General features: G+C 45.2%; 1 protein-coding gene across 3 annotated transcripts in view; it reads left to right on the plus strand.

The window, feature by feature from the left end:
- Itsn1 (intersectin 1) overlaps positions 1-13,935 on the plus strand; it is a 188,141-nt gene that overhangs the window by 55,132 nt on the left and 119,074 nt on the right. For 2 of the 3 annotated variants that reach the window (XM_029470690.2, XM_085832140.1), the window contains exons 4-5: positions 424-487; positions 9,208-9,368. In XM_029470690.2, the coding sequence (XP_029326550.1) occupies positions 424-487; positions 9,208-9,368 (225 nt within the window). Of the gene's footprint in view, positions 1-423; positions 488-890; positions 992-9,207; positions 9,369-13,935 lie in introns of all 3 variants that reach the window. The other variant, XM_085832141.1, reaches the window with a different exon arrangement.

Consider the following 13,935-nt stretch of genomic DNA (forward strand, 5'->3'; position numbering starts at 1 on the left):
TGCTGTTCTCTTACTGTAGTGATATACCCTAGACAATCGGGTGTTAAAACAGAAAACTTGGTTTTGGCTCATGGTTTCAGTTCTTGACATATTGTCTGTGTCTTTTAAAATCTCCACCCTTCTCAGTAGCATCAGGCTTGGGGTGGAGCTCTAAACTGCACCTTAGAGGTGGATCTGGTACCCAAGCTGTTGCAGTAGTGCTGGGTAGCTCATCTTGTTAAACCACAGCTTAAAGTGGACGGTCATCCCAGCAAAGACCCAGGCCCTTTCAAGTGCGAGTCATAGACCCTCGGCCTTTCCTGTGGGGTCAGTGGTGTTTATAGCATAGCCACCTCTTAAATAATGATGTGGTTCTGCTGTACAGGGATTTCTGTCACCTCCTACAGTTCTCTTTTTCCTGAAACCTTTCCACTTACTTTACAGGTGATCAAGCGAGGAACTTTTTTTTCCAATCTGGGTTACCTCAGCCTGTCTTAGCACAAATATGGTAAGTTGGAATTTTACATAAGCAGACTATAAAGCAAAGCCCTGTTCTGTTCTATTTATTTGGAAGTTCGGTGTCTTCTGTAGAAAGAGAGCATGCAGGTCTAGCCTAGGGCAAACATTAAACGGCAGTGCAGAAGTTAAATTGTAACTGAAATATCTGAATTTGAGGAGTTTCCTACTAATTTGTTTTGGCTTCATGTGTATCATTCAGTTAATTTGAATGTCCCCCATTTCTTCTCTCTAAAGGAACTATTCCTTATCTTTCATTGTGTGAGAATTGGTAGTCATTAGAAGTATTTGGTACAGTGTGTACTTGATCAATGCTGTGTTGACTGTTGTCACAAATAGGAGTTTGGCCACAATCGCGAGTAAAACAGGCTGTCAGATACGGTTTTGGGTTTTAGGTTCCCAACTTTGGGAGGCAGTGCTGAATTCTACTGACCGGAAAGAAGTCACAGTTTTCTCTGTGTTGCTTCCACCAGGACTGTGTGACTCCATCTCCTGGGTGAGTGGGTGTTATGGAGGCCGCTTGCAGTAAATAAAAGCACGGAATGTGTAGTCCTGGCCAAAGCACTTCCTGTCTGTGTGACTGGGAACACATATTTGCACTTTTTTGATTTCGGTATTTAATCATAATAATTGGCATTTGTGGGTTTTGTTTTTGTTTGTTTGTTTGTTTGTTTTTTAGTTTTTCGAGGCAGGGTTTCTCTGTATAGCCCTGGCTGTCCTGGAACTCACTTTGTAGACCAGGCTGGCCTCGAACACAGAAATCCACCTGCCTCTACCTCCCAAGTGCTGGGATTAATGGCGTGCACCACCATGCCCGGCTGGGTTTTTGTTTGTTTGTTTGTTTGTTTTTTGTTTTTTAAATAAAATTGAGTGGATTAGCAAACAAATTATACATGAAGGACTATGTGTGGGTTGACACTTATTCAATCAGGAAGGTAGGGCTTAGCATCGGAGATGGCCCTTCCACATGACTAGGCTTTCCAGCTGAGTGCTTGTCCCCTGAGTGACCAACACACGGACACCGGGAAGACTGACATACCACCTGTGGCTTTCCGCCTCCAGACCTCAGCATGCACAGTTCCTAAGTGCCAACATCACACAGAATCATGTTCTGGACAAGTAAAGCTTACACTGGAAACGTAGCACGCTCGTGCACAGCATACCCATGTGTGCACACACGCACACACGCACACTGTTGTGACACATACTCAGAATAACGTCTGAGTCCCATGCTGGACTGGGCTGTCTGCCGTCTTTCTGTTTGTCAGGCCTTTTGCCAGCCAGTCTTTGTCCTCCTTCCACAAGTGAGCTTGCTTCTGTGACACTGTTGCAGTTCTAACTGCTGGTCGATTAGAGAGAGGAAGCCCATGAGCAGGGAGTTCACGACAGGCAGGTGCTGGGGCTGTGCCAGCTCAGGTGTGTGTCTGAATCAAGGCCCTTGTGTGAACCCGATTGCTTCGTAGCAGGCTTCTCTTGGGCTACAACCTGGTGTGTTGTGCTCTTTCTCTGCAGTAAGGCTGTTTCTAGAGCCTGCCTTCCAGACAGAGTCCACTGACTTGTGCTTAGCTGATGATACAACCAAGTTCCGAGGTCTCATTTGTGAAGAATTTTAGCACCAGGCATGCTAGTGCTGGGCTGTAGTTCTGACACTTGGGAGACAGATCGAGGGTTCTGAGGCCATGTGAGCTACAGCCCGGACCCTATCCCAGGGAAGAAAACACAAAATGCCAGAAAACGTTGTTGCTGGGGATTGGATACATGCTGCACACATAAGTACTCACATGTGCCCCTCGTACCCAGCCCACACCTTTTACATTTTTATTTTGATGCAGAGTCCTGCTTACATCACCTACAATTTCCTTGAATTTTAGTCTTTCTTCCTCAGCCTCCAAAGTAGCAGAGATTACAGGGCTTACTCTGTCTGCTCTGTTCTCTTCCTCTCAGCACCAGGGTGAAGAGGAAATAATTCTAAGCATTTCAGTTGCCTTCCCGCTCCTTCCTGAGAGGGATTTCTAGGAGCTGTGTCATTTGGCCATTGTTATAGGCTGGCATTAAACACTCTGACCTGACTCCTTCAGAGAACTGAGCTTTCTGTAGTCATAGTCTTCACTGGAAATCCGATCGGGGCACAAGCAGTCCTTAAACACCAATAGTTATAGATCAAGAGTCCAGAAGCCAGTTACCTGGAATGCACTTTTCTGCTCATCTCTGTATATCCAGAGCTAAAATGAGCTCTGCAGCCAAGAACAGGCGGGACAGAGTGGGACAGGACAGTTAGCTGCTGCAGAAGCAGAGCTCTGTTCCTCCTCAGCTCCCAGCCACAGGGATCGCCTGTGTCAGAGCCCATCCTAATCCTCTATAATGACAAGTACACTCTGGCCTGGGGACAGGAGGTGAGATTGGGAAGCTGCCCTTCATTGTAGCTTTAAAATTTCAGCTTGAGGAGCTGAACTCCGGGCCATGTTACTCCGTAAAGGTACTGTAGCTGGGTCTTGAAGGCAGCTTACACAGTAGCCCAAGGTCTTACCACCAGCTCTCCTGGTCATGAAATCTCAAACTGCTTTTCAGGCATGATCTGAATTTCAGTTCCTAGCACCCATATTGATTGTTCTCAACAGCCTATAGTTCTAGCTCCAAGGGATCTGACAGCTCTGGCCTCCAAGGACACTGGTGTTTATGTCCATGCTTAGATGCACACCCACAATTGAAAATACAATATATCTGTTTATATTCACAGCACTTTGAAGGTAGAAAAACAGGGAGAGCCAGAGTTTTAAGGCCAGCCTGTGCTACATGAGGTCAGCTTCAAAAATGAACCCCTGCCCCTCAGGAAACAGACATACATTTAAAACTCTCCATTAAGGAGATGAAGAGATGGCTCGATGTTTAAGAGCACTCTGCTTTTTAAAGAGGTCCTGGGTTCAATTCCCAGCACCAACATGGTGGCTCACAACTGTTTGTAACTCCATTTCCAAAGGATGAAATGCCCTGTTCTGGCCTCTAAAGGCAGCAACCATGTACATGGTACATACATATATATACATGCAGTCAAATACCCATACACATAAAACTAATTAGTAAGTTAATTAAGACTCTCATTGAGACCAAATCCAAAGCTGTGACCAAATGTCCAAGTCCAGTATGATCCTGCTTTTGCTCTGTCACGTTTCTTCTTTGCTGTCATCTCGGCCCTCTTGTCTGCAGCATCTACTCCAGAAGGTACCTCTCTGTCCCTCACCAGGGCAGGTCTCCCCTTGCCTCAGGACCACTGGATTGTTGTGTCTCCTTCCTGCAGTTGCAGAACCCACATAGCTGCTCACTGTCTTGCTGGTTTCAGTTTGTCATCCTGCAAAGAGGTGCTTTTCTGGTGAACCTGTCCTGAGTTCACCTAGTTCCTCCTCCTCTCCCATCATGCCCGCCTCTCAGGGGGGGGGGGACAGTGGATGGGCTTGACCACTGAAACAAAGCTCCCTCCCGCCCTTCGCTCTGGGTGGATGGGCTTGACCACTGAAACAAAGCTCCCTCCCGCCCTTCGCTCTGGTCATGGCATACTCAGCACTGCCCACACTAACCTGATTTGTTCTAAGCAAGAAGGTAGAGACCGGGTCTGTTCTTAATTTCTACATAATGCTCACACTGTAGCAGGTGCACCCAAAGGGAGGGGGAGGGAGGATGTGTGTGTGTGTGTGTGTGTGGTGGTGGTGGTGTTAATGAATGAATTTCCAAACTGGTTTAATCTTCCTTATTGCTTGGACTTGCTTTTATATTAGTGGGCACCAAATGGCAGATGACTGGCCTGTGTGTGGCATGTCTGTGTGGAGCTTTATTAACAAGGTTCTGAAAGCAGCAGTGCATTCTGGGTGTGCTGGGAAGTGCTCCCCGTCTGCTCAGCATTCTCTGTTCTCACTTAGACCACCGTTTCTTGCTATTTTTATTGTTGTTTATTCTTGTGATTAAATGCAGGCACAGAATGTACAATGTTTTGTGTTTACATGCAGTTTATTTCTTCTTTACATTAACAGTACACTATAAACCTACTTGAATTTTTTGCCTTTCTTAATATATCCTCCTCGGTTTCTCCGCACATAGCGCCTGTCACGGTAGCAGGCGTGCCTCCATGGTTCTACGTGTCGTAGTGCTTCTGCCCATCCACACTAGGTTGTTTCCGTGGACTGTGATTTTTGACGACATGGTGGTTACAGAAACACTGCTGTGAACAGCTCTTAGCCGTGTGTTTTGTGTTGTTAAATGTACCTTCAGAGTCAGTCCATACGTGTGCGGTTGCTGGTTCTAAGTAAATGACTATGTGGCTCTCTTGCCACTTGGAGTTGTAATTTCCCCACCAGCAGTGTGTGAGACTGGTGTGTGATTTGTGTTATTTGTATAAATCAAACAAGAGAAGCACACCATTGGTCTAACAGTTACTTTCCTATTTCTGTGATAAAACACCATGACCGAGGTAACTTACAGAAGGCCTGGTGCATTGTGGGCTTGTGGGCTTACAGAGATAAGAGTGGTCACTCACCATCACACTGGGGAAACACGGAGGCCAACAACAGGCATAGCAACAGGACGGCTCATATCTTTAACCACAAGCAGGAAACAGAGACTGCTTAGAGGAGTCTTTTAAACCTCAAAGCCCACCCATAGTGACACACTTCCTTCAGCAAGGCCACATTTAAGCCTCCTTAGACAGGGCTGCCACCTGTTCAAATGCCATAGACTGAGGGACATTTATCATATAAGCCCTACCCTGTGTCTGACACCTGTGCTCCTCTCTCACCTGCCCCACGGTAGGCGCCACTTCTCATACATGGCTAACCTGATTCCAGCATCAGCTTCCAGAGTCTCATGCAGCTGTTCTTGCTGGGTTTACCGTACACTTGTCCTTCTGACGTCAGTTTGGTGTCAGTGTTGTCCAGACTTAATTGCCTTGGGAGGGATGGAAGTTCACTGGAGAAGTAACCCCAAGCTGAAGATGAAAAGGATGGCAGAGCTAACGTGGTTTGTTTTGCCAAACCCCTGAGTAGTGGAATGGCTGCTGCTATGGAGCAGCAGCTGGAGTCTGCCGTGCTGAGCAGGGAAGGAGAGGGTGAGCCTTGTGAGGGGCTGTGCTTCCAGAGCTTCCTGCGAGCTCTCTGTTACTAGGGAGTTTTAATAGTCATGTTTTGTTAATTCAGGGAAAAAGTCTTTCTGAGAGCTGCAGAGTTGAGGTTCAGCATAGCAGACCTGTGCTTGGTGCCTGCATGTGAAACCCCAGAGGCTAGAGCTACATGGTTCTTTCTCCGTGCCTGCTGGAAGAAGTGCAGAGTGTTTTAGAAGCACTAAATTAGTCTAAATTATATTCTTATTTAAAGGCCTCTTCTTCCTTAACCCATTAAATTTTTCTACTTTCCACCAAGAATGCCTTTCAGGAGGAGAAGTGTGGGGGATGGAGAGTGGGCCTCTGCCTGCTCCTCTGTCTAACCATAGATAACGCATGCGTATTATTGTCACGGGACCTTTCTCTCCTGTGAAGCATTTGAAGAAGCTGAGCATACCTTGCAGAAGAAGGAAAGGTCACCACCTCACTCAGTCTTTACTCTGAAAGCTTTGGCAAGCTTAGAGCACTCACTGGCCACCAGGTCCTATCCCGAATACAGATGCAGAGCCCCAAAACAAGCAGACTTTCACAGTGTGAGTGTCACAACACTTGACCTGCTTGAGTTGAAACCAGAGACACAATATTCATTCAGGACCGTGAGATTCTGTCAACATTGGTATTTATTTCAGAAGATGAAGGCCAAAGCAAAACACCATCAGCACAGAAGATGTAGATTAAGACTTGAAAAACAGAACCAAATAAACACAGGGACCTTGGCTTCCTAGTGACTGTGGGATAGCTCAGCATCAGAGCTCTCGTCCAACATAGAAGAAGCATTAGCAGTGCTAATAACTAGTCAGTGAACCAAGAAACACACTGTGTGGCATTTCACAGTCTGTAGTCCTAACACTTAAAGCAGGAGGAGCAGGAGTTTACGGTCATTCTCTCTATAGCAAGTTCCAGGCTAGCCTGGGCTACCTGCAACCCTGTCTTAAAAGCAAATAGACACACGAGTAAGACAAGTTACTGAGCAGACCTCCCGACTAAAATCATTCTAAGCAGTGAAGCACTCGGTCCCTCTCTCTAAACTCAGAACCAAGTTCACATGTGCTCAGGAGCATCTTCATCTCAAAGAGACTGGGGACTATTGTTAAAAATACTGCAAAGGAGAGATAGCACCCTTTGTTTCTCTACTTAGAAACTAAGGCATTAGTGTCACGCTTAGAAGTTCCGTAATACAATTAAGTGTAGCATAAATGACTAATAAAAATTTGTACACGTGTTTGAATCAGGGTCTTATGAACATCTAAAAATAGATATGCAGGGAATATACTACTTACAATTCTGGTAAAAATGATAAAATTTCATGAATGCACATGCATGTGAGAATGCATGAATATAGGTGCACGAGTGTGTGTGTGTGTGTGTCTGTATGGACGTCAGAGGTAAGCTTTGGGGTTTGTTTCTTAGGAACTGTCCACCTTGTTTTTTTATTTTTATTTTAAGTGTATGTATGTATACATCGGTGTGAGTGAATGCCTCCCGTGTGTGTGTGTGTGTGTGTGTGTGTGTGTGTGTGTGTGTGTGTCTTGAGAGTACAGAATAGGGTGTCAGGTTCCTTGGAACTGGAATTTCTACCTGCGGGACTGTTTTCCTAGTATGTGTATCAGTGCATCATGTATCACATGTGTACAGCACCTGAGCAGGCCAGAAGCGGGTATCGGAGTCCCCTCAAGAACTGGAACTACAGACAGTTGTAAGCAGGTGCTGAGAAGTGGGTCCTCTGCTAGAGCAGCCAATAATCTAAGCAGCTGAGCCATTGCTTTAGCCTCTGCATTCTGTTTCTGCTCCAAAGACAGGGTCTATTCCTGGGATTTGGGACCATCAATGAGGCTAAGATAAATGGCCAGCAAGCCCCAGGGCAGATCTGCCTGGCTCGCTTTCCAGCAAGAGAATCACAAGCATCCACCATCATGCCTGACTTTTATGTAGGTGCTGGAGTTTCAGGTCTTTATGCTCATGCTGCAAGCTCTTGCTCTACCAGCTTAGTTCTCTCCAGTCCCCAAAACAATTCCCTTAAAAAGGAAAAACAGAACATGCCACCAAGCTACAGAGACCAGATCACATCACATCACCTGGAGTTGTTTCAACAAAGCTAATCTGGTAATGTCTCCCATTGTAAGAATACTGAGTACATAGCAACATGTAGAAAATGAGATAGTTAATGTGGATTGAAAGTGTAGTGTGTGTCTGTCAAAACGTAACAAAAGATCAAAATTTGATAAAATAAATAATTTCTACACAGCAAAGATCCACACAGAATCAGTAGACTAAATTTTGAAAATTCAACTAATTTGCAGCTATATAGTTAATTTTCTATGTATAGAGAATGCTTCTAAACTGACAAGAAAGAGAAATTTGGCAAAGTTTAGAGCAACTGGTTTGTAGAACAATAAATCCAAGTGTGCAGGAAATGTAGGAAAGCGAAGCTCAGTTCAAAGGAGCAGAGGAACTCGGCGAGGTCCGCAAGGGTCATGGCGACAGGACCCAGGCTGTCATCAGGCTCCTCCCTGCTTGCTGATCTTTATTTTCCAACATAACTCTGCTGACCTCTTCAATCGTCAGCACTTTTAGAGAGCTTTAATTTTTATTGCTATGCTTCATACTTTTATTTGAGGGTAAAAGAAGAGAAGTGTGAAATGTTTTTTATGTCGTGAGTATGCACAGTTGGGTGGGTAGCAGCTTCCAATGCAGATCTCAGGGTTTCTCTGCCTTTTGCCTCCTTTTCCACTGAAAACTCAGTACAGATTGCACTTGTCCATGGATGCTTGAGGGTCATTTTGAAACAGCAAGCACACTCCTAAGCACAGTTTCAGTGCTGAATGTGCAGGGCAGGGTTCTAAAACCACTTAGCCCCAAAACTTTCACAGCATAGTAGTGTCCCAGAATAGGATAGCATCCTCTGACATCTCCCATGCATGAGGAACACCACAGAGTAAGTGGAATTTAATTGAACATCCCTAGAAATTACACTAGTTCCAGATCCCACTTTAATAGCATTTAATTACAGTGTAATTCATGAAACAACTTTACTGTTTGGAATTACCACGTGTAACTCAATGGTTTGTAGAACTGTCATGGAATTGAGTCACCACCATTCCTATCCAATTTTAGAACTTTTTTTTTTTTTTGGTTTTTCGAGACAGGGTTTCTCTGTATAGCCCTGGCTGTCCTGGCACTCACTTTGTAGACCAGGCTGGCCTCGAACTCAGAAATCCGCCTGCCTCTGCCTCCCGAGTGCTGGGATTAAAGGCGTGCGCCACCACGCCCGGCAGAACTTTTTTTTAAATTAAAATAAAATCTCTTCAAAAGTAAGGAATCTTCCAATTGGACTGAAAGTTTCTCAGTGTCTCCATGGGTAAAGAGTAACAGATGCAGGATACCATGTAGTCACGTAAGCCATGCTGGGCTTTGCTCTCCCCTGTAGCCGGTAAAGATGCTTCACTCTCCTTAGTTCTCCACAGCGGGAAAGGAGCCAGTGATTTAGTTAGTGCCCAGGAAATGGTGCTGCGAGCTCTTCTGTGGTTTCAGTTGTCTTGAGTCTGTCTGTGCTGCTGGGTTGTTTGCAGGGCGCTAGCGGACATGAATAACGATGGAAGGATGGATCAAGTGGAATTTTCCATAGCCATGAAGCTTATCAAACTGAAGCTACAAGGATATCAGCTCCCCTCCACACTTCCCCCTGTCATGAAACAGCAACCAGTGGCTATTTCCAGTGCACCAGCATTTGGTAAGTGCTTGGTTCCTATGTTTTGTTGTTGTTTTAAAACTAGATATTTTCCCTTTTCTTTCCTCAGAAATAGTGACGTTTTCGGCTAGTGTTACTAAATATTGGCAGCCTTCAGAAAGATAGTGCTGTCTCCCGTGAAGCCGAGGGTCAAGGTCAGCGGGTGGAAGGAGAGCATTCCATCCATCCATGGTTAAGGACATGCTCGCACTCGGCTGCTGCAGCTCTGTCCTGACGACTTCACAGGACTTCCGTTGTCAGAGTGTTTGTTTCTCATTGTGTATAAATAGTTCCTTTGCATTGTGATAACTCAGCCTTTTTTCTTTTTTTTTTTTTTTTTTTTTTTGAGATTATAACATTTCCCTCTTCCCTTTTCTCCTTCTTCTCTCATATACCTCTCCTTGCTCTCTTTCAAAATCATGGCTTCTTTTTTCATTAATTGTTAGTGCATGTATGTGTGTGTGTTGCTAAGTATGTAACTACAACCTGCTCCGTCTGTATCATGTTATTTACATGGATGTTCTCAGGGCTAACCACTGGGTTACCAGGTAACTCTTCCCTGGGGAAGCTGATTTCTCCCACTCTCTGAATTCCTTAGTTGCCTTAGCTATTTGGGATCGAGGGCTCCGCCGTCCTCCCTTATAGTCAGCGTTGTTGTTGTTGTTGTTGTCCTTGCTTGGTTCATGTTTAGGCAGTCCTGTTGGTGAGACTGCATGGGTGTAGCTCTGACATTTCCAGGAGGCACAATCTCACAGAAACTCCCTGGCCCTCTGACTCATACAGTCTTTCCGCCTCCCCCTCCACAACGGTCCTGGAGTTGCCCGTAATGGACAGAGCTCTACAGGAGATGGGTATCTTAGCACTAGACTCCACAGCTCTGAATTTGATTGCATGAAGGGTGTGATAGTCGTCCTCTGTTGCAGAGAGAAGTTGCCTTGGTGAGGGGGAGGACTACACTTACCTATGCGTTGTAAGGACAAACATTTAGAATGTTTAATTTAGATTTTAATAAGAGGCAGTTATGGCTTCTCCTCCGAGATCTGTGACGTTACTAGCTTTGGGTAGTTGGCTAGGTTTCCAGTACCAGCCATGACTTTCCTCCAGTTTCGTGACTCTTAAATCCAGCCAGAGAGCTGTTGGTTCCCACCCATGTCTGTGCCACTTCTGTGTCCTTACTGGTTATTGTGCCAATTCCTGTCACGGTTGTGGTTTGTGAGTGTCATAGTTGAGCAGTACCGTTGGCTGTTTTCCCTCTTTGGAAGCTTGCACAGTGCCTTCTGGCACCTGAAGGTTCACAAACCTCATTGTAGTGCTAATCAAGTTTCCAAGTCGCCCGTGAGGAACATTATAAACTCAAGTCATAGTACTATATGCCTTTCTTTTAGGGACCTTTGGCCACAAGGCTGGTTTTCTAAAGGGAAGGCATGAACTTGGGAAGATTGTTAGGTTAGTAGGACAAGGGTCTATGAGAGGACACACAAAGCTATGCATGTGCAAAGTCTAGGAGGAGCACAAGTAAACAGTGTAGCAATAGCACAGACAACCTAGCCTGAAGCTGGCCAGCCTGTGCAGGGGGACTTTGCACTGGATCCTGGAACGTACTTGCAGCTAATTGTTCAAGAACTATGGGTTAAAGCATGTTTGGTTTTCTTTCTTTCTTTCTTTCTTTCTTTCTTTCTTTCTTTCTTTCTTCCTTCCTTTCTTTCTTTCTTTCTTTCTTTCTTCCTTTCTTCCTTCCTTCCTTCCTTCCTTTCTTCCTTCCTTCCTTTCTTTCTTTCTTTCTTTCTTTCTTTCTTTCTTTCTTCCTTTCTTTCTTCCTTTCTTTCTTCCTTTCTTCCTTTCTTTCTTTCTTTCTTTCTTTCTTTCTTTCTTTCTTTCTTTCTTTCTTTCTTTCTTTCTTTCGACAGGGTTTCTCTGTGTAGCCCTGGCTGTCCTGGAGCTCACTCTGTAGACCAGGCTGGCCTTGAACTCAGAAATCTGCCTGCCTCTGCCTCTGAGTGCTGGGATTAAAGGTGTGTGCCACCACGCCCAGCTGCATGTTTGGTTTTCTTTTGAACTCCTCCAAAAGGGGACTGCAAAGTGGAAAAAGGATCCATTTTTTAATAAAGATGTCCCGATTCTTCTTTTCCCCTAGTTCTTTCTTTGACAATGAATTTGCTTTCTCTTTTTCTGCTCGATGACTTTCAGTTTTGTCAACATTGCTGTTCTTTTGAGGCCCTTCTGGACCCTCAGCTTAGTGTTTCACAGGTGTCTGTATCTCTTGCGCTGCTACCCTGAAACCCTGGCTGCCAGCCTGAGCCATACGCCAGCCACCACTCTGCCTTAGGCTCCTTCCTGCGACTTCTCACCTTATTCTTACCCTGAGTCAGGTTAAGAAGACCCAGTGTTTTCTGCTGTTTGTAGGACCACTCCCAGCGCAGTGGGTAATGGATGGTGATGCTAGCGAGCTCATAGTAGCCTTGTATGCGTTGTCTTAGGGAGGTCTACAACAGTCTCATCACAGTCTGAATAAGTGCAGCTGGTTTTGGTGTCAGGAAGGTGTACACTGTTTTAGGGAGGAAGTGTAGTAAAGGCTCGTGGACTCCGAGATTTGAGTCCCCGTGTGCTGTGGTGTGGTGGTTTCAATAGAAATGCCCCCATAGATAGGTGGGTTTCCATGCTTAGGCGTAGGGAGCATCACTATTAGGAGGTGTGGCCTTGTTGGAAGAAGTGTGTCATTATGAGGCAGGCATTAAGGTCTTATATGCTCAAGCTACACTTAGTCACCTGCTGCCTTCCCATCAAGATTTAGAACTCTCAGCTCCTTCTCTAGCACAGTGTCTGTCACGCTTCTCACTATGTTGATAATGGATGAAATCTCTGAACCTCTCAGCCAGTCCTAGTTGGCTGTTTTCCTTTATAAGAGTTGGCGTGGTCTCGGCGTCTGTTCACAGCAATGGCAACCCTGACTAAGACTTGTGCCACTGAAAGCTGTGCTAAAAGGGAAGGCACTACCAGTGAAAACTGAGCATGGATGGGAGCACTGGGGTCCTACAGAGTGAGCGAGCACTGGTGGACTTGTTCCTGAGAGGTGAGGCAAGAACAGGACAGGGAAATAGTAACTGAACTTGACCTGTGGGTATCTCAGTGACATCCATGTCAGTGACCGAGAGGTCATTGGAGTTGTTAAGATCAGTGCCCGTGTGGGGGCTGAAGAGGGCTTGACTGTGAGGAGGAGGGAAGGCCACTGAGACACTGCAGTGCTGTACAGAGCAGGCCATGATGGGTACAGGATTCCAAGAATCAAGGATGCGCATCATAGGAGGTGACAGCATCCAGACCCAGCCTCCAGTGAACACACTTAACCTGAAAATCAGTCCATAGTCAACAGTCCTAGCACTGGGGAGACAGAGGCAGGATGATTGCTGCAAGGTCAAGGCCAGCCTGGCCTGTATAGTGAGCTCCGGGCTGTTCAGAGACTCACAGAGACCTCGTCTCAATGGACAAACAACATACTTGTTTGATGAGGGGAGGGTTGTTTTGCTTTTGTTGGCTTGCCATGCTGGGATCACACCCTGGAGCTGCTGCCCTAGGCGGTGTTCTGCCTCCCCTCTCACACGTGAGCCGGGAATGGCAGCATAGGCTCATGACTCCAGCTTCTAGAGGCGAAGACAAGGTTGTAGGTTCAAGTCCAGCCTGGGCTGCAGACGTGGTCTTAAAGCTTCTTTTTCTTTCCAAGTGGCAACATTATAATATAAGAGTTTAACATTTGGAGACTTTGGGCTGCAGAGATGGCTCAGCAGTTAAGAATACTGGCTGTTCTTCTGAAGGTCCTAAGTTCAAATTCCAGCAACCAAGTGGTGGCTCACAACCATCTGTAACGAGATCTGACTCCCTCTTCTGGAGTGTCTGAAGACAGCTACAGTGTACTTACATATAATAAATAAGTCTTAAAATAATTCTTTTTAGAGACTTAGAGGATGCTTTTGCCAGTTGGTGACTTTTTTTTTTAAACCGTTAACCTACTTTTGTGTAGTCTTTTTTGGTAACATTTTGAGATGTCACAGGTTTTTCTAAGCATCATTTTCAAGGTTACTTTCCTGTTTTTTTAAGATGAAGAATTTGTAGTTCTAGAAATGAGGTGCCTTGGAAGTTTGCCATTGTCAACCTTTTGAAAGTCTTAAAAGATTTAGATTGAGTGTAGTTTAATACAGCCATCAAGAATCTGGCAAAAATTAACCTGATACACACTGATATACGTCAGCATAAAATTAATCTTATTCAGATGAGATGTGTGGTACCAGGTGTTGATGGTGATGTCTGTAAATCATAAGCTTGTACCCAAGTTAGAACATCTCTTCTCTTTGTTGTACTGTGAATACTTATAAACATTGTTAGCATCCTTTGTCCAGATGAGGAGCTGCACTTGGCTTGTAGCTCAGGAATAAAACATAGTTAGCATGCATGTGGCCCAGGATTCATTCCACAGTCCAGGAGTGATAGATAACAATTGAAAATGCCAAAAGAATTGGGGGAACAATACTGTCTTATTACCCAGGGACAATCACTGTGTCGTGTTTTTTGAGAAATG

This window comes from Mus caroli, unplaced genomic scaffold (genome assembly GCF_978045245.1).
Source record: "Mus caroli unplaced genomic scaffold, Mus_caroli_1 scaffold_17, whole genome shotgun sequence".
NCBI lineage: Eukaryota > Metazoa > Chordata > Mammalia > Rodentia > Muridae > Mus > Mus caroli.